The sequence below is a fragment of the Aquarana catesbeiana genome, linkage group LG12 (genome assembly GCF_042186555.1).
Source record: "Aquarana catesbeiana isolate 2022-GZ linkage group LG12, ASM4218655v1, whole genome shotgun sequence".
Taxonomy (NCBI): Eukaryota; Metazoa; Chordata; class Amphibia; order Anura; family Ranidae; genus Aquarana; species Aquarana catesbeiana.
The window spans coordinates 21,763,787-21,785,111 of record NC_133335.1 but is presented as its reverse complement, the minus strand read 5'-3'; the positions used below and the strand labels follow the sequence as shown (position 1 = coordinate 21,785,111).

The 21,325-nt window shown below is 43.6% G+C and overlaps 1 protein-coding gene across 2 annotated transcripts in view; it reads right to left on the bottom strand.

Annotated features, from left to right (window-relative positions):
* Positions 1–822: 822 nt before the first annotated feature.
* Positions 823–21,325, bottom strand: part of RTEL1 (regulator of telomere elongation helicase 1) — a 283,430-nt gene continuing 262,927 nt past the window's right edge. For both annotated transcript variants that reach the window (XM_073607371.1, XM_073607372.1), the window contains exons 34-35: positions 5,344–5,447; positions 823–1,054 (exon numbers count right to left, since the gene is read on the bottom strand). In XM_073607371.1, coding sequence (XP_073463472.1) covers positions 962–1,054; positions 5,344–5,447 — 197 coding nt within the window. In that variant the 3' untranslated portion in view covers positions 823–961. The remainder of the gene's footprint in view (positions 1,055–5,343; positions 5,448–21,325) is intronic.

The following is a 21,325-nucleotide window of genomic DNA, read 5'->3' as shown; positions in this document are numbered from 1 at the left end:
TCCTCCTGCATAAGTTGTACCTGTTTATCTGCATCAATTCAAAGAGCAGAAGTTATACAGCCTGTCTGAACTTTCAGAAAGCAGGGGGCAGGGAACTGAAGTTAGACTCAACGAATTGAGCTGATTGGAGGAAAGGGACACCCACTCCTTTCCAAGGCACACAGGAACAGAGCTGAGGCTGTCAATCACAGGAGGTGTGCTGGAGCTCCCTCCCCTGTCACCCATTTATCACTTGGTGTCAGAAAAACTTGTCAGAAGTGACTCACACAGAGGAACGAGGTAGCAGACAGAAATGAGACTTAGGGCTCTGGATCGAGACAAGTACAAATTATAGAAGGATATGCTTCATTCATATTTCATGTCAGAGGTCGCCCAAAGCTTCCTGAAAGCTTCAAAAAAAAGTTCTGCTTTATATTTATAGATTATAAAAGCTAAAGAATGTGAATACAAGGCTTTAGGGATTACTTGATTCTTGGTTATTTACTTTCTGTAAATGCTGTTTGTGCACTTATTCAGTTGTTTTCACTTCCTGTCAGAGCAAAAGTGTCAGTCTGTAAGGCCACCCTGTCTCTTGCCAGTGCTGTCACATAAGAAAAGGACTGCTAATGTTACAAAGAAAAATGCTAAAGGCTTTGATAAGTGATAGTTCTACTGCCAACCAGCACCCATGATGGAGTGCTGGTGACCAGTCCTGAGCTCAGGCAGCAGACATGTTGGTCCTTACAGCCCGATACATCTGCTCTGATAGGTAGAGAATTCAACTGAACAACAGCAAACATATCCATAAGACTGCACAATTGGGAGTGGAGATTCAGATTCGTAAAAAAAAAAAAAAAGAGCCAGTTCCTGGTGGTTTCTCCTTAATTCTAAAAACAAGGCTTTCCCGCGATCATGATGCGTTTAGTCACAGAAACCAATTAGATTGTATCAGTCAGTATTCAGTCTTCTACCATCTGTGGTATCATTCCTGACCTTGATCCAAAGGTAAGAAATACTTCTGCCTTAATTCTCTCTTCTGAATTTTGCTTTGGCATTTGGGACATTTTCCAGTTTCCTGAAACAATATAAAGATAAGAATATCTGTGAGTAATTACAGTAAGATCATAGCTGTGGGGCAGAGGGGGTGGGATGAATTGAGAAAACCATGTTAGGATCTGGCTGGCAAAAACGACTTTGAGGACAAGAAGATATTCTAATGCGTATATGATTAGTATAAATGATTAGTATGATTAAATGATTAGTATAAATATAGCTAAAAAGTTCTGGTTCTTACCCACTCTATGGAAAACGTAAAAAAATGTAAAAGCGGCATCCTTGACCCACAGAGGTATGGGCGACTCCTTCCTCAAATGGATTGACACTTGTACAAAGATCCCTCAGCCACTGTGCAGTATACGGGACATGAATCACCTTCTATCCCTATAGCCCGTGGCACCCGCCAAGGATGCCCTCTATGGAATTCTATCTTTGCCCTGGAACCTTTGGCTGCATATGTTTGTTTGAAACCTGACATCAATGGAATTTAATTGGCCGCAAGATAGCAATTTTTTGCTGTACATTACTTCTCCACATATTATACTTCCCCATTTAATTTCTCTGTTGAATAGTTTGGCTTCCCTCTTGGGTCTTCATGGTAATCAGGCTAAAACCTGTACGCAAAACCTCTCCTTGGCAAACACCACTTTCCGGATGGTGTAATAGCAATCTCCTTTTAATGGTCTGCCTCCATCCCTTACTCCTCCACTTTCTCATTTCTCTTCTCTCTCAGCCTTGGAATTGCCTTTTGATCCATGATAACACTATCCCCCTCTTATCAAATACTGACGCGGATACTTGAGATGTGGAATAAGACACAGTTGGGGTGGAAAAATTCGATAAAGGTTGCCCTTCTTCCAAAACTGTTGTACCCATTATGAGTTTTGCTTGTTTTGGACTCCCTTCCCCCTGCATATTCTACACTCACTGCAGCATCTCCTCTTTAAATTTATTTGGGGCTCGGTCAGACCGAGACTGAGCAGACACCTACTTTATAGGTCAAAGACCCAGGCAGGGCTGGGGGTGCTGAATGTCACTTGTTACTGTAAAGCAGCTCAGATAGCCCCTCTAGCCAAACTGTTTGTGGGTAAGGTCGCATCTCTCTGGACCCTTATTGATATAGTGGACACAGACCCTGTCCCACTCTCATGCTTACCTTGGCTTCTGCCTCAACTATGCCCTAAACCCTGTTCTGGCCCACGCTCTAATGGTCTGAGACTCTATAAAGTATTTGGCCTGTTAGATGTCACCACATCTCCCTCTTCTTGAAAATTTTAAATGCCTTTATTCCCTCCAGGCTTGGCCCCCAGAGCTACGATTGGTGGAACAGTAATGGTCTACCGACAGTCTGGTCCTTATTGTCCTCCAGGGGTATTTTCATCTTACAACAACTTAGGGACACATATAACACTCCAGATTCCGAGAAATTTCACTGCCTCCAAATTCGTCACTTACTAAAAATCACGACTGGTCGACGACCATGACAGCATTTCAAACTAGATGTCGGACATGCCCTACGACCCAAGGTCTCATCTCTCTTAAATATTTCTCAATATTAAACAACTCTAATTACGACTGGTCGACGACCATAACAGCATTTGAAACCAGATGTCGGACATCCCCAAGACCCAAGGTCTCGTCTCTCTAATATATTCCTCAATATTAAACAACTCTAATTCACGCAACCAATCCTATTGCTCCAACTGAGAAAGAGACTTTAGTGTCATGCAAACACCCGATACTTGGAACAAAATGTGGGAGGCATTTTTCCGATCCTCATGCAATGTAATAACTCTGGAAAAACTCCTTCAAAGTTCTGTCCCGATGGTATTTCACCCCAGCTAGAATTGCCAAATGCCTCCCTGCCTATCCCTCTGCGTGCTTTCAGGGATTCTCCAACCTAGGTGACAGAAAACATAGATGGGGCACATGCCCCAAAGTCAAATGGCTGTGTATCTGGATTTATAACATAGTCAACTCGGTCCTACACCTAAGTCTGCGAAAGGATCCCTGGGAGTCACTTTTCCATAAACCAATAGAAGGTACTATGAAACAAGAGTGCACTATACTGATCCACATGCCGACCGTCAGCTACAAAACAGATTATCGCAAAAGCGCGGATACTCAGCTTCGATGAAGTGAAAAGCCTAAACGATACCCATGATAAATTCTTGCGCACATGACAACCTTGGCTGGTTCCCTTCCCATCTACACAAAAAGTGGGGGAGGATGGAGCAAAGAAATGCCCCTGGAAAGCAATAAGGAGGTTCAACAACGGTATACCTTTTTATTGTAGTCTCAATGTAGTAAGTAAAAATTGTCCAGCAGAGTGGACAATAACATCAATTGTAGAGTATTTCCCCAAATAACCCCTAATATAAAAAACACACACACATGCAATATTGACAACGTTGTCACATATAACACACCAGTACCGAAAGCTTCATGCATACATACCCATGCATACCCAGACCAATGGACCTAACAGGAGCTGCTATAAATGGAAAGATATAGCCAGGAAGCTGATCATAATGAATCTGTAAACATATGGCTTTTCTAAAACAGAACTGATATTGCTCATGACTCCTGGAATTGTAACCTAATACGGTACATAACCACAGTGAGCCTCACCCTCTTATCTTATTCTTCCACTTTCTCATTTCTCTTCTCTCTCCATCTTGGGATTGCCTTTTGGTCTATGTATACACGTAGTACTAATATTTGGTCTTACGGATGACTGCACCAGTTCATGGTTTATTGGATTGCCAAATAAGGTTTTTTCTTTTTAAAAAGATGAGTACATGTTGCACATTCTAGTACCGCTCTTCTATTTGAATACCTAACGTCCCAATGTTGTCCAGATCTCCATTTATGAACACTATTTGACGTTCAATACCTTTGTTGTTTTTCCAGCGAAATCTTCCTTCAAATTACTTTTTTTAAGTTGTCTTTTCTTTGACAGCTAACGGTACTCTCTGTTTGTTCTCTTTGTTAATGTTATTGAACAGTATCTTCGTGATATGTAAATAACCATTTTTATTCTTAATAAAATCTAACTGAAAGAATTAAAACGCTTTGGCTGGAGTTGGGCTTTAAAAAAAGCAATTAAGAACACTGTGATATTCCAGGGGGTTTCACTCAAGTGTAGTGCTTCCCAGTATACTGTCTTATGCCGTGTACACACGGGCGGACTTTTCGGCATCAAAGGTCTGGCGGTCTTTCCGACAGACTTTCCGAATGAATGGACTCGGCTGCACACGATCACACCAAAGTTCGACGGATTCGTACGTGATGACGTACGACCGGACTAAAATAAGGAAGTTCATAGCCAGTAGCTAATAGCTCCCCTAGCGTTGGTTTTCATTCGTCGGACTAGCATACAGACGAGCGGATTTCTCTATAGGAACTTGGTCCGGCGGAGCTCTGGCGTAAAGATTTGAAACATGTTCCAAATCTAAAGTCCGTCTGATTTTCGACCAAAAAGGTCCGCTGCAGGTCCGATGAAGCCCACACACGGTTTTGTTCCGTCGGACCAGTCTGGTCGAAAAGTCTGCCCGTTTGTAGATGGCATTAGGGCTTGTTGACCCACTTATATTTCCTGTGTGGGGATTTCCGCCATCAATTCAAACACGAAGAAAAATAACACCAAAACTCATGACTTCATCTCGCAGCACTGCTGCTCAGGCCTCAAGCCTAGGCCTTTGGTCTGGTCCCTCAGACCAACTATCAGCACCACTGTGCTCATGTGCAACTCTGCACCTCTTTCTCAGCTCTCTTTCTTGCAGCTCCCTACTGCTCTGGCCTTTGGGCATGAGACCTTATGCTTCCCAGGTGGAGCCCTGAACTGCAGGCAGCCCCTTTGGTTATTCTGTGATTGTGTGCACCTGCACACAAACCTGCTGGGTCTCCAGTAAAGCTTGGACACAGGGTTAGAGGCTTTGTCCCTCCCAAGACTCTTTGAAGTCTCTGGACTCAAGAAACCAATCCTGGAATTACAAAACCTGGAGAAATCTGAAAAACCAATTTTCTCCACTCATAATAGCTATTCTGGAGCCCCTCAATCTGCATCTTTGAGAATCCTGCATGCCATTTACCTTTTTTTACATTGTGGCAGGGCACAACACCTACAGATTTAAAACTGTAACTTCGAGTTTTTCACCACAAGAAAAAGTGGCTTGAAAACGGTTCAAGAAATAAGGAAAAAGACAGTCCGACAAGCAGACATCATGACAATCATGGCCATCACTAGAACGGTCTGTTCTAGTTATTATTATTATAAAAACTCAACGTTCCTATATAAAGACTAACCTTAAGGTGTTTTACCCAGCATATCTTACAACAGTAGAAGGGACATGACGTGCATTTATAAGGAACAGAGCCTCTCAAGGTACACTGCGGACACTGCGGACCTTCTGCAAAAAGGAAAGAAAACAAAAAAGAACGTTATACTGCATTAGCTGCTAGTGTAGCTAAAATGCATATCAACAAAAAAATCCAGTAAGCTCAAAATTTCTTATTGTTGGCTGACAACGCTGCCTCTGTTGCTATGAGTTCTCAGGCAGCGTTGTCAGCCTTGCCTAAGTTTCCCCTGCTGGACTACAGAACTCCGCCTATACCTGCCCCACGCCACATACATACATTAAAGAGAAACTAACCTAATTTCTATATAAATTAAAAGTCAGCAGCTACATATACTATAGCTAATGACTATTAAAAATCCAGGAAGTCACCAGTCTATACCAGTGCTGTTTTCCCACAGCCGATTTTTCTCAGGGCTGCGGGTGCCCAATGTCTCCATCTTGGTTTTGGGAGCTGGCTGTGACTTCCTGAGGAATCACAGCCGCTCCCCCACTGTGCAGACTGGTCCTGTAGCATCACCTGTCCCTGGAGACAGAGTCATAGAGTGGGGGTAAAAATCGAGGAAGTGGGAGTGGGTACCAGTCACAAAAGGTGTTAGGAGCAGGGGGGAAGATGAGCAGCATTTTCGCTTTTGAGAGAAAGCCCCCAGTTTGAAACCAGGATCTGAACCTGCAACCTTTGCCGTGTCTGCCAGAACCTCTTCTTACTGAGCCAGCTGAGATGCTGGACAGCTCCTTGGACAATCCTGCCTTGGACCTTGTTTCTGGTGAACCTTGAACTCTTTGCTGTTCCCATGAACTATCCATTTAAGCCTTTGCACTTCCTGCTTGCCAGATTATTGTGCTCTCTTCAGCCAAGCTCTCGCTGTTGGTGCTGTCCCTATCTTTGCTCCTGCTCGTTACCAATTTTTGGCCTGTTCCTCGACTAGGCTTCCGCTTGATCTCAACCTGCAACCACTTGTTACCAACCTTTGCCTTGTTCCTTGACTAGGTTTCTGCTTGATCCCAACCTGTAACCACTTGTTACTGACCTTTGGCATGTTTGTTACAACTGGAACATGGAAAAGGAGAAGAAAACTAATGCTGGGACATGCTGTAGAGAGCAACGGGAAGCTGAGGAGTATCTTTAAGCACTGTGTAAATGGAATCTATGGTGTATTTTCAGCAAGTGTTCAATGGTTATTTTTCAGGTAAAACAATTTTTGTGATTTTTTTTGCTAATTTTACAAGTTAGCTGTTACATGGTTTCAGCAGGCCTTTCTTCATTTGCATATATAGAGTTTTCAGTTAGAGAGTGCACTTTTTTCGGGAAGAAAGTTTTTGTTCACCTTGTGAGGCCTGGCCACAGTGGGCTGGGAAGAGGGATGTTCTGTTACAATGCCCAGTGTGCATCTGTGTCACTATTAAAGTGGTTGTAAAAGCTAAAGTTTTTTTTTTTTACCTTAATGCATTCTCTGCATTAAGGTAAAAAACCTTTTAGTTGCAGCTCCCTCCTAGCCCCATTCCAAATAATTGCCTAAGCCCGATCTCGATCAAGCACTGCACCCAAGAGGTGCAGTGAGAGCAGTGGGAGCCATTGGCTCCTGCTGCTGTCAATTAAATCCATTCAGGCGGGGCCGACCTGCACTGTATGCTTCAATAGACACACACAGTGCAGCTGGGGATTGAGCCCGCATGAGTGCCCCCTTAACAAACAGCTTGCTTTGGGGCACTTAGCGGGGGGGAGGAGCACCAGCAGGGGACTCCACAAAAGGAGGATCCTTGCTGCTCCTTGCAAAACCATTATACAGAGCAGGTAAGTATAACATGTTTTTAAAAAGAGACTTTACAATAATTTTACAACTATTATGGCATGCAGAGTACAGGAAAGTGAGGGACTGCAAATACTATCATCCCCGGCTAGCTCCATCCTTAAAGGAGAAGTGAAGCCAAAGCTCATTTGGCTGTGCTTCTCCTGTGGATCACAGGAGTGCAGTTCGCTCTGCACTCCTGTGACCCATTTTCAGCAGACAGCAGGCTGAAGTCCGCTGTCGGCTGACATCAGAGCCGGTCCAGGTTCGGGAAACATTGCAACCATATGGTCGGGATCCGCTCACATACCTGAACCAGCACCCGGCTCAGCCTCTCGGCTGCTGAGAGCCCGATCCGGTCTCTCCCACCCCTTCCACAGCCCAGTGCTTCAGTGAGCGCTGGAGGGGCAGAGCAGACAGCGGTGACCGACAGCCACCAAGCTCTCTGCTCGCGGAGCTCTGAGAACTGAGCGATCGGCGGTGTTTGATCACTCGGTTCTCGTCCTTAGAGCCGGCAGGGGACCGATGCTGCATCCACCTAGGTTAAGTATGATTCTAGAATAAAAAAAAAAAAAAATCATTCTCTTTTAAGAAAATGGTGCATGCGATTTAGTCATTACGTTAGTATATGTAAGATCAAATCACTAAAATCTTGTATTAGCTTTAACATATTACATTTAATTTTAAAAGCCATTTTCAATCTGCCAAGTCGGTTCCACTACACCACATCCTGTTATAGGGTGGCAACGTTTTGCCCCCGTCTCTCAACTGTTCTCCTGTGATGTCACCCTATCACTCACTCTCCTAATGGAGACCACAAGCAGCTGTGCCAGAACACACTGTCCTTGAATGCTCCACTGCTGTTACCGTCAGGAAAAAACCCACTCTGAGAAATGGCATGCTGCCATCGCTGGAATGTATAGACAGGAAGTGGCTGCAAAGAGATGTAGAAAAAGATGAAAAAAAACAAACAATTTACATAGTAGGTGAGGTTGAAAAAAAGGCACAAGTCCATCAAGTCCAACCTATGTGGGCTCGTTAATGATTAAGTTAATGATTTATGATATAGAATTCTTTAGACACGGAATATCATTCAGTTAGGATTTACAGTACTTTGTCTATGCAAGGTCATTTGCATTAAGCTGATCAAATACAGCATTTTCCTTGTCCATGTGAGACCATTGCTCTTTGTTCTGAACAGTTATGTCATTCTGCATGACTGGACGCTCTCTGAAAAGTTTACTTCTGCTTTCTTTAGAGAATTGCCTTCCTTCACCTTTTACCATAAAAAAAATGTGTTGCTCACTCCAGAGACGGGTGCCTTTACAGGAAAAGCCCAGTGAGCCTTTACCGGCCTTACAAGAAATGTGGGTCTACTATTCTTCGAAACGGCACATTTCTGTAGTAAGGCATCTCACTGTAAACTGGTTGCAACACAGGGAAAAGCAGAGAAAAACAGGATTCCCATTTATCAGCATCATTTATTGTACAAGTACAGGATGCTTGTATTTATTTTATCCATTTTTAAAATTCGACAGAATGTTTCAGGATACACAGACCATATACAGCTCTTGACCCTGAAGGGTTTTACACTATATTGCCAAAAGCATCGGGACTCCTACCTTTTTACGCACATGAACTTTAATGGCATCCCAGTCTTAGTCTGTAGGGTTCAATATTAAAGTGATTGTAAAGCTTTGTTTATTTAAAAAAGAAAAAAAACAAAAAGCAAACATGTCATACTTACCTCCACTGTGCAGCTCGTTTTGCACACTGTGGCCCTGAACACCGACTTCTGGGCTCTTCCCCGCATCAGATAACCCCCTAGGAGAAGCGCTCTCCCGGGGGATTACCTCGCGGGCGCGCTCCCGAGTCCATCATTCGGCGTCCATAGCCGCAGAATGTATGACTCGGCCCCGTCCCCCAGGTATTTGGATTTGATTGACAAGAGTGGGAGCCAATGGCTACGCTGCTATCAATCTATCCAATCAAGAGCCGAGAACCCCGGGCAGAAAAAAAAGAGCGCTTCCCTGCCGGGTGAAGTTCTAGGGCTCAGGTAAGTAAAACGGGGGGGGGGGGGGCGAACACTGCCAGGTGTTTTTTTACCTTAATGGATATCATGCATTAAGGTGAAAAAACATGAGGGTTTACAACCCCTTTAAGTTGGCCCACCCCCAAGCTATAACAGCGTCAACTCTTCCGGGAAGGTTGTCCACAAGATTTAGGAGTGTGTCTATGGGAATGTTTGACCATTCTTCCAGAAGTGCATTTGTGAGGTCAGGCACTTATGTTGAACGAGAAGGCCTGGCTCGCAGTTTCCGCTCCATTTCATCCCATAGGTGTTCTATCGGGTTAAGGTCAGGATTCTGTGAAGGCCAGTCAAGTTCTTCCACCCCAAACTCACTCATCCATGTCTTTATGGACCTTGCTTTGTGTGCTGGTGCTCAGTCATGTTGGAACAGGAAGGGGCCATCCCCAAACTGTTCCCACAAAGTTGGGAGCATGAAATTGTCCAAAATGTCTTGGTGTGCTGACGTCTTAAGAGTTCCCTTAACTGGAAGTAAGGGGCCAAGCCCAACCCCTGACAAAACTATACCATATCATAATCCCCCCTCCACCAAATGGTTTGGACCAGTGAACAAAGCAAGGTTCGATGTGTTGTGTGTTCAGAGATGGTATTCTGCATACCTTGTTGCCTTTCTATCATCTCCAACCAGTCTGCCCATTCTCCTCTGACATCAACAAGGCACCCCCCCCCTCAGCTCCCTCTTACTGGATATTTTCTCTTTTTTGAACCATTCTCTGTAAATCCTAGAGATGGTTGTGTGTGAAGATCCCAGTAGATCAGCAGTTTTTGAAATACTCATACCAGCCCGCCTGGCATCAACAACCATACCACGTTCAAAGTCACTTAAATCCCCTTTCTTCCCCATTCTGATGCTCTGTATAAACTTCAGAAAGTCTTCTTCACCATGTCTAGATGCCTAAATGCATTGAGTTGCTGCCTTGTGATTGGCTGATTAGCAATTTGTATATTAACACAAAATAAAAAAGCTTAAAGCGGAGTTCCACCGAAAAAAAAAAAAATAAAAGTCAGCAGCTACAAATACCACAGCTGCTGACTTTTAAAATATGGACACTTACCTGTCTAGGACGCCCGCGATGTCCTCACCCGAAGCCGATCTGTCCCTTCGCTCTCAGGTGGACGCGCCGGCATCTTCAGTAAGGGAATTAGGAAGTGAAGCATTGCCTTGCTGCTGTCTTCTGGTACCTGTGTGTCTCCCAGAAGACACCGGGGGGGGGGGGGCGGAGGAGGGGACATGAAGCAGATCACCGCAGAATCTGCAGCGATCTATCGCCAGAAGTGGGAGCAAATACCTGTATTAGACAGGTATCTGCTCCCCTCTTCCCCCTGAAAGGTGCCAAGTGTGACACCGGAGGGGGGGAGGAACCGGAAAAGCGGAAGTTCCATTTTTTGGCGGGACTCCGCTTTAAAGGGGAGGTCCGCCCCCAAAAAATAAAAAAATAAAAGCCAGCAGCTACACATACTGCAGCTGCTGGCTTTTAATAATAGAACACTTACCTGTCCTGGAGTCCAGCGATGTCGGCACCGCAGATGATGTTACCATCAGCTGTTGGGTGCTGCCGCCGCCATTGCGGGTGGGGGAACCCGGCAGGGTAGCCTTACGGCTTCACTCTGGGGTCCCTACTGCGAATGTGCGAGGCCCCGCTCCTCTCTCCTGCTGGTCTGGCGACAGGGGGTGGAGGAGGGAGCCCCGCGGTGATGTCATGGGACGTATCGCGGACTACCAGAAGTGGGAACAGGATACCTGTCAAATCCTGTCCCCCTCCAAAAGGTGCAAAATGTGGCACTGGACGGGGGTAGGAGACAAATGAGCCTAAGTTCCACTTTTGGGTGGAACTCCGCTTTAATGAACTACACCCCCGTAATTAGGAATAGGAGATAGATCGCCGAAATCCTGGAGAGGTTGCGAGGCCCCGGGAACAATGGCGCATTTGTGGTGGGACTGCCCAAAAATCAAAATCTTCTGGCAGGAGGTGATCAAGTTGACTGAAGTGATAACGGGTAGGGCCATCCAGTTGGACCCATGGGTCTGTTTGTTCCATGGGGCGGAGGGATGCCTTAGACGGGATAAAACCTCGCTGATCCCAGTGCTTCTAAACTCCGCAAAGAGCGTAATTCCAAAAAAATGGCAGGAAGTGGAAGGGCCTGGGATCAGAGATTGGATTTCAAGAATCAATGAAATATACATGGAAAATCTTGAGGCTTGTGGTTCCAAAGAGGGGGATCAAGAAGATAGAGGGGGTAGATGGGAAGCCTTTAAAAGATCAGAGAGCTTTGCGGAAGCCATTTTGCACTAATATACGAAGAAATCGTTCCTTTTTTCATTGGTGTCATGGAACGAGACCAGTCTGCGGGGGGGGGGGGGGAGATAGGTGGGTTGGAGTGGGGTTCACTCTGAGATTTATATGCTTGTGTACAATGTGTACATTTGGGGGATTGTTTTACCCCATCAAAAGAGGGGTTGTTTGTATATTTATAAAAAAAAAAAAAAAAAAAAAGGAATAGGAGAAATAATTACTTCCAGTCAAACCTAGACCTAATGGCATGGCGCCCGTCCCTGCTCGATAAGAGACAGATAACTCCTCTATACTCGAACAACATATAATTAAAGAGGACTAGAGATCCTCAAGGGATTCATCAATGAGGAGTAATGCAGGTAGTAAGAAAAAATGGAAATCGCTTTACTGAAATATAAACATAGGTAAAACCACAAAAACCTTCACCATTTCATAATAAAATATGACAACGTTGTCAACACCCTCGTTCTGAAGAAACTCACCTGACGAGTGAAATGCGTCAAGGTGACGCCATCACAACAGTGACTGTGATGTTTTGACTCAGACGGACCTGCCTTGCCGCCACCAGGTAATAAGCTAGGATCCTACCCGGAATGACAGGAGGAGTGTGGAGGCAGTAATCGATGTGCTGTGGAGGCTAATCCCGGAGTTGACCGGTGGATCCCTTGGTGTTGTCAAGGACTGGTGAGACCAATTGAAATTGGTAATATCCGATATTTACCTGTACCTGTTTCCATCCGACACCACTTTAACCTCCTCACTGCACACCATCTGTACCCGCGGGGAGTCCACTGCCTGTCGGCTTTGCTCTGTGCCAAGTCGGCCGTTGCTTACAGCACACAGAGCCTATTGCTTCTAGTGTGGAACTTTACTGATATCCGGCCGAGGATCCAACCCAGCATCATTCATCAGCCTTGAAACAGAGCAGGGTCCCCTTTATTTCAACCACCTCATCTATCGGCTCCTGTGTCTGACTTTGGATCCCTGGGTCTGTTTACATTACGCTGACATTTTCGGTTATATCGCGATTGTGGACCAGGGACCGCTTGTCATATTCCTACAGACCAGCCATATTCCCCCAATGGAGATTTAGATTTGAGTGTGTGTGTGGGGATGAGCATGCTTGTTGCAACTGTCAGTCTGTGTTGACAATGTTGTCATATTTCATTATGAAATGGTGATGGTTTTGTGGTTTTAGCTATGTTTATACAGTGAATATCAAAAGCCTACACAACCCTGGTAAAGGTTTCTTTGATGTAAAAAAAATGAGACAAAGATAAATCATTTCAGAACTTTTTCCACCTTTAATGTGACCTATAAACTGTACAACTCAGCTGAACAACAAACTAAAATCTTTTAGGTGGAGGGAAGTAAAAATAAAAAAAATAAAATAATATGGTTGCAGAAGTGTGCACACCCCTTACACTAATACTTTTTTGAAGCACCTTTTGATTTTATTACAGCACTCAGTGGTTTTGGGTATGAGTCTATCAGCATGGGACATCTTGACTTGGCAATATTTGCCCACTCTTCCTTGCAAAAACACCCCAAATCTGTCAGATCGCGAGGGCCTCTTCAGATCCCCTCACAGATTTTCAATGGGATTCAGGTCTGGGCTCTGGCTAGGCCATTCCAAAACTTGAATCTACTTCTGGAGAAGCCATTACTTTGTTGATTTGGATGTATGCTTTGGGTTGTTGTCATGCTGAAAGTTCCTCTACATGTTCAGCTTTCTAGCAGAAGCCTGAAGGTTTTGTGCCAGTATTGACTGTTATTTGGAACTGTTCAGAATTCCCTCTACCTTGACTAAGGCCCCTGTTCCAGCTGAAGAAAAAAAGCCCCAAAGCACGATGCTGCCACCACTATGCTTCACGGTGGGTACGGTGTTCTTTTGGTGATGTCCAGTGTTGTTTTTGCGCCAAAAATATCTTTTGGAATTATCGCCAAAAAGTTCAACCTTGGTTTCATCATTTTTCCCACATGCTTTTTGGGAGAACTCAGATGTGTTTTTGCTAAATTTAGCCGGGCTTGGATGTTTTTCTTGGTGAGGAAAGGATAGCCCAGACATATGAAGAATAGGGGAGATTGTGGTCACATGTACCACACAGCCAGTAACTGCCAGATATTCCTGCAGCTTTTTTAATGTTGCTGTAGGCCTCTTGGCATTCTCCCTGACCAGTTTTCTTCTGGTCTTTTCATCAATTTTGGAGGGACATCCAGCTGTTGGTGATGTCACTGTTGTGCCATATTTTCTTCACTTGAGAGTGATTGTCTTCACTGTGTTTCATGGTATATCTAATGCCTTGGACATTCTTTTGTAACTTTCTCTTGACTGATACCTTTTAACAATGAGATCCTTCTGAAGCTTTGGAAGCTCTCTGCGGACCATGGCTTTTGCTCAAGGATGCGACTAAGAAAATGTCAGGAAAGACCTACTAGAACAGCTGAACTTTATTTGGGGTTAATCAGAGGCACTTTAAATGATGGTAGGTGTGTACTGACTCCTATTTAACATGAGTTTGAATGTGATTGCTTAATTCTGAACATAGATACATCCCCAGTTATAAGAGGGTGTGCACACTTATGCAACCGCATTATTTTTGTTTTTTTTATTTTTACTTCCCTCCCCTAAAAGATTTCAGTTTATTTTTCAATTGAGTTGTACAGTTTATAGGTCACGTTTAAAGGTGGAAAAAGTTCTGAAATGATTTATCTTTGTCTAATTTTTTTTACATTACAGAAACATGACATTTTAACAGGAGTGTGTAGACTTTTTATATCCACTGTATTTCAATAAAGCAATTTCCATTTTTTCTTACTACCCCCATTAATCTTTATTGATGAATCCCTTATGGATCTCTAGTCCTCTTTAATTACATGATTAGCAATTTGTGTTACCAAGTAATTGAACAGGTATACCTAATAAAGTGGCCAATCGAGCTGGGGACCATAGACCACCGTAGGAACAGCAGCTTCTATTAATGAAGTGTTGATTATTGTTAGCGGTATGCTGTGCCAACCTGGTACCAATGGTTTTTATAAAAATACTGCTTTTTTATTATAAGCTGATAAATTAACAAAACATGTATTTTTTGATTATTTTACACAGCCTTTTTAACCACTTCCCGCCCGGCCTATAGCAGAATGACTGCCAGGCGGTGGTTCCATTATCCTGACCGGTCATATGACGTCTTTCAGGATAACAGCCGGCGCATGGCCGTGGGGGTACGCAGCGCAGCGATCGGTGGCGCGGCGTGTCAGTCTGACACACCGCAACACCGATCTCTGTAAAAAGCCTTTTTGACGGAGGCTCTTTACCACGTGATCAGCCATGTCCAATCACGGCTGATCACAGTGTAAAGAGGACAAACCTGTGTATTGGCTTTTCCTCACTCGCTTCTAACAGACGCAAGTAGAGGAGAGCCGACAGGCTCTCCTGACAGGGGGGGGACTGCGCTGCCCACACTGGACAACCAGGGATGCCCACAATGGATGGCCACCAGGTATGCCACCCTGGACCAACAGGGATGACAGTCCGTGCCCTGGCAGATGCCAATTAGTGCCCATCAGCAATGCTTGCCAGTGCCATCGGTGATGCCTATCAGTGCCATCTATCAGTGTCCATCAGTGCCACCTATCAGTGCCCATCATTGCTGCCTATCAGTGCCACCCATAAGCGCCCATCAGTGCAGCCTTTCAGTGTCCATCAGTGCTACATATCAGTGCCGCCTATCAGTGCTGCTTATCAGTGCCCATCATCAGTGCAACCTCATCAGTGCCGCCATAAGTGCCCGTCAGTGCAGCCTCATCAGCGCCTGTCAGTGAAGGAGAAAACGTACTTATTTACAAAATTTTATAACAGAAACAAAGAAAAAATTTTTTTTTTTCAAAATTGCTGGTCTTTTTTTATTTGTTTAGCAAAAAAAAGAAAAAAAAAACCACAAATGTGATCAAATGCCACCAAAAAAAAGAATTACCACCAAAAAAAGCATTTGTAGTAAAATGATGTTTGTGTACAGTGTAGCATGACCGCGCAATTCTCATTTAAAAAGTGACAGCGCTGAAAGCTGAGAATTGGGCAGGAAGGGGGGAAAGTTCCCTGTATTGAAGTGGTTAAACAAACTTTCAATTTTTATTTTTTGGAAACTGTACTCCCTTTCATGAAAGAGGCGCAGTGCCATTGGCAGGCTGGAGAGGTTTGTGAGGCGGGGGCTGCACTGTGACGTTATTGTGTGCCGGGGTGGGTGCTGCCGCAGGGTAAATGGTGATGCAGCGCTTCCTCCATGTCTGAGAACATTTCCTCAGTGCTTGGAAATGCATGTTTTATTTTCTGTAATTTTGCTGATGTCTTAATACATTTACATAGGTTTGGGGGCTTTCCTCCTCTATCTGAGATCAGCATTGAGCAAGAAGGATTCAAGCATAGAGAAGGCATACAGACGCAATAGACCTGCTTTATGAAAAGAGGTAATTTCCGTCTGGTGAGTTTGTTTAGCCACAAGGAAGTTTAGGAATTAGGAATGAAGCAAGGACTGGAAGCTGCATGATCTAATATTTGGATTACACTATTACACTTAAGGATTTATTTTAGGTAAACACCCACATGGCGGACGGTCTGTGACTTCATCGCACTTTATAATATGAATTATATTTATTAACAAACTGAATTTTACAATATAAACTGAATATTTATATGATACCTTTGCATTTTCTACAGCACATTCTACAGCACAACCACTTCAGCCCCGGGAGGTTTTACCCCCTTAATTACCAGAGCTTTTTTTGCGATACGGCACTGCGTTGCTTTAACTGACAATTGCGTGGTCGCGCGACGCTGTTCCCAAACAAAATTACGTCCTTTTTTTCCCCCACAAATAGAGATTTCTTTTGGAGGTATAAAATCACCTCTGCGGTTTTTATTTTTTGCACTATAAACAAAAAAAGAGAGACAATTTTGAAAACAAAAAACAATATTTTTTAGTTTTTGCTATAAATATTCCCAAAATTTTTTTTTAAAACACAAATGTCTTCATCAGTTTAGGCCGATATGTATTCTTCTACATATTTTTGGTAACAAAAATCTCAATAAGCGTATGTTGATTGGTTTGCGCAAAAGTTATAGCGTCTACAAAATAGTGGATAGATTTATGGCATTTTTTTGTAATTTTTATTTTTTTTACACTAGTAATGGTGGTGATCAGCGATTTTTATTGGGACTACGACATTTCGGTGGACAGATCCGACACTTTTTTTTGGGACCAGTGACATTTATACAGCGATCAGAGCTAAGAAAATTCGCTGATTACTGTATAAATGTCACTGGCAAGGAAGGGGTTAACATTAGGGGGCGATCAAGGGGTTAAATGTGTTCCCCTAGTGTGTGTTCTAGCTGTAGGGGGATGGGAGTGACTAGAGGAGGAGACATATCGCTGTTCCTAACTAATAGGAACTCACAAACTCAGATCCCGGCTCTGTCTCTCATGCCCACGATCGCGGGTGGCCGGCAGTCATCGCAACCGCCGGCCACACGCATCGGGTCCCCTCGCCATGCAGCGCGCGCGCCTGCTAAGGCTCTTAAAGGGGCCAACGTACCTGTACATCGTTTTGCGCAGGAGAGCCAACCTGCCGACGTATATGTAAGTGAGCCGGTCGGGAAGTAGTTAATTTTATTTTAATTATATACATTATCCATTGATTTATCTATCAGTCACATAGGGGTAAGCACTGTACATATTTTATTTTATCTTAGATTACTGTGATTCACATTATAGTTACAGCAGCTTTAGAGATTTTGGTTATAGGAATAGATAGAGTGCAGTACTTTGGTAAAAAGCATTTTGTATACCAACCTCTACAGATTGCATGTGATGACCATGATTGGCTGTCATGCATGCTTGGGAATCATGCTGAATGGTGGTGGATCATCAATTTTGGATTTACCAAAACTATGTAATATGAAGACCTTGTTAAACTATCCAATTGATGTGTACGCAAGTAGATCTAAAGGAGACTGTACAGCCAGGTTCAAAGTGCGTGGTGAGCTGTAGACCAGTGGCTGTCCACCAAGTTTTCCCCTGCTGGACTACAAAACATCTCTCCCTCTCCTCATCTCACTAACATAAGGGAGAGGAGTTTTGTAGACCAACAGGGGAGAAAGTATTCAATGTATCACTGCAATACATGCACATTTCCTCTTGTTTGATCTTGAAAAAGCTGCAAGTACAGAAAAATACCTGTTGATCTGCCAGAAATCCAGTGAGCAACTCACTTCTTGTTTGGATGTGAAAGCACTGTTTCTTCTGCAGCGTTTTCAGTCCTGCCAAGTTCTTCTCCTTGGACTATAAAATGCCTTCCTCTTGTGTTACAGAGGTGTAAAGACGTTGAGGTGTTCTGTAGTCCAGCAGGCGAGAACTTTAGGCTAGCAACACTATTTGGTATTTTAGAACTGCAGAGGCACTGTGTTTGCCGGCTAACATAGGAAGATAGGACATCATTGGATTTCTGGCAGTATTTTTTTTTAGGCTTTTCTTTTTAAGTAGAGAAATAAAGAGAAGTATGAATATAAATCACAACATCCTGTGCCTTGAAAAAGTATTCACACCCCTTGGAATTTTCTACATATTGTCATGTTACTGTGTAACCAAAAACTTAAATGTATTTTATTGAGATTTTATCTAGTAGACCAACACAAAATGACACATAATTGTGAAGTGGAAGGAATATGATAAATGGTTTTCAAAATGTTTTTAAAATAAATATGTGAAAAGTGTGGTGTGCATTTGCATTCAGCCCCCTTTACTCTGATACCCCGAACTAAAGTCTAGTGGAACCAATTGCCTTCAGAAGTCACCTAATTAGCAAATAGAGTCCACCTGTATGTAATTTAATCTCAGTATAAATACAGCTGTTCTGTGAAGACCTCAGAGGTTTGTTAGAGAACCTTAGTGAACAAACAGCATCATGAAGGCCAAGGAAGACACCAGACAGGTCAGGGATAAAGTTGTGGAGAAGTTGAAAGCAGGGTTAGGTTATAAAAAAATATCCCAAGTTTTGAACATCTCACAGAGCTCTGTTTAATCCATCATCTGAAAATGGAAAGAGTATGGCCCAACTGCAAACCTACCAAGACATGGCCGTCCACCTAAACAGACAGGCCGGGCAAGGAGAACATTAATCAGAGAAGCAGCCAAGAGGCCCATGGTAACTCAGGAGGAGCTGCAGAGATCCACAGCTCAAGTGGGAGAATCTGTCCACAGGACAACTATTAGTCGTGCTCTCCACAAATCTGGCCTTTATGGAAGAGTGGCAAGAAGAAAGTCATTGTTGAAAGAAAGCCATAAGAAGTCCCGTTTGCAGTTTGTGAAAAGCCATGTGGGGGACACAGCAAACATGTGGAAGAAGGTGCTCTGCTCAGATAAGACCAAAATTTTACTTTTTGGCCTAAAAGCAAAACGCTATGTGTGGCGGAAAACTAACACTGCATGTCACCCTGAACACACCATCCCCCACCGTGAAAAATGGTGGTGGCAGCATCATGTTGTGGGGATGATTTTCTTCAGCAGGGCCAGGGAAGCTGGTCAGAGTTGATGGAAAGATGGATGGAGCCAAATACAGGGCAATCTTAGAAGAAAACCTATTATGCTGCGTACACACGACCAGTTTTGCAGTCGGAATAAACTCCGAAGGTTTCTCCGATGGAACTCCGACGGAATTCCATTCAAGCGGTCTTGCCTACACACAGTCAACCCAAAGTCCGACCGTCAAGAACGCGGTGACGTACAGCAGGTACGATGGGACTAGAAAAAGGAAGTTCAATAGCCAGTAGCCAATAGCTTCCGTCTCGTACTTGCTTCAGAGCATGGTTCCATTTTAGTCCATCGGAACAGCAGACGAGTGGTTTTCCCGATAAGAATTGGTTCCGTCGTAAATATTTAGAACATGTTGTATTTCTAGGTCCGTCGGAATTTCCAAAAAAAAAAAAAAGTCCGATGAGGCACACACACGATCGGAATAGACGATGAAAAGCTTCCGTCTGACTTTTTCTATCGGACATTCCGCTTGTGTGTACGCGGCTTAAGAGTCTGCAAAAGACTTGAGACTGGGGTGGAGGTTAACCTTCCAGCAGGACAACGACCCTAAACATACAGCCAGAGCTACAATGGAATGGTTTAGATCAGGGGTGTCAAACTCGAATTCATCGGGGGCCGCATCACCAGTATGGTTGCCCTCAAAGAGGCCAGTTGTAGGACTATGTATCTACTCTTTACTATCATAATAGTGCCCCAGACGACGTCATTGTGTGACGAAACGCGCGTCGGGAGGAGCTGACGTGCTGACGTCTTGCGTGGACTGTTCAAAGGGACGGGTGTCCGTACAAGCCGGCCGGCTGCTTTGTTTTTATTGCTTCTTAAAATTGTAAGTGGCTTTCTTCTATTTTAATAAATGATGTGTAACAGTATTATGCTATGGTGATCCTTTCTTGTTCTGGGAACATCTGAATACCACCATATTCCATCCTGTCACGATCTTTGGCTGATGAGTTTGGCGTTCTCCATGCTGATCAACTAGAAGGGTTTTACCTGGAGTCCTCCTGTGGCCCCCCATTTGGATAAAGGCCCTGGCTGGGTATAGGTCGCAAGCGTTTATAGCTTGCCATCTGGTAAGTGAGCATTTTTTATGGTTTATCACTGGTGGTGCGGTGGAGGACGAAATTCACTACTTTGGACTGTACTGCAAATCTTTTGGCTGATCTTTGAAGCACTATTTATCCACATTCATGGACGTTGCATATTGTTTTTTACACTGCTGATTTCAATATCACTGGTGTATGTTGTTTAGTTTATTTAGCGCTGCTACTCATTGTTTATCATAAATAATTGTCTCTGCATTCAATTACTACTGGTTTTAGTAATAACTTAAGTAATAACTAGCTCTGAAAACAGAAGCCTAGGAAGAACAATAGCAAGCAGATATTCAAATGTACAATTATTGTACAATTTATTGAAAAATTAGTTTTGGTAACAGTAATTTTTTTTAAAACATACAAATATTGCCAGGCACTTCTTATTACACATATGGCAAACACAAGGCATTAACTTTCTTTAACTTTTCTGACTGGATGTCAGACACTGTTTTTCTGAGGTCAGCCCGTCATTTATTTTGCAAAAAGAGAGTAATTTCTTCTAAAAGCTCAAAAAAAAAAAATCGCTTGAGAACAGTGCTCCTACTCAGCCACCCTACTTCTGTATGGTATGGCACATCTGTATATTCCGTGTCCACCTCCTTCAAAAATTGTTGGAACTGACGATGATTCAGGCCCCATGCACAAAGAAAGTTCACTGTTTTTGTGACTGTGGACATTATGTTATCCAGTTCCAGAACCTTGCCACGCAGAGCTTCTTGGTGGATAAGGCAGTGGTAAGTTATCAGCGGCATTTGGCAGTTACTTTTTTTCATCTTCTCTTTCAACAGTCCAACCAAGCCAGTTTTCTCTCCACACATTGCAGGTGCGCCATCAGTAGTAAGCCCCACCAACTTTTCACAAGGTAACTTCATTTCATTTACGGATTCCTCCACCGCATTGAAAATATCCCTCCCAGTTGTTGTTCTTTGCATGCCGACCACATCCAAGAGCTCCTCACTGACAGACAAGTCTTCCTTCACACCTCTTACAAAAATGGCTAGATGAGCTGTATCAGTATTGTCAGTGCTTTTGTCAAAAGCTAATGAAAACGCCAGATAACTGCATGTTTCTTCAGC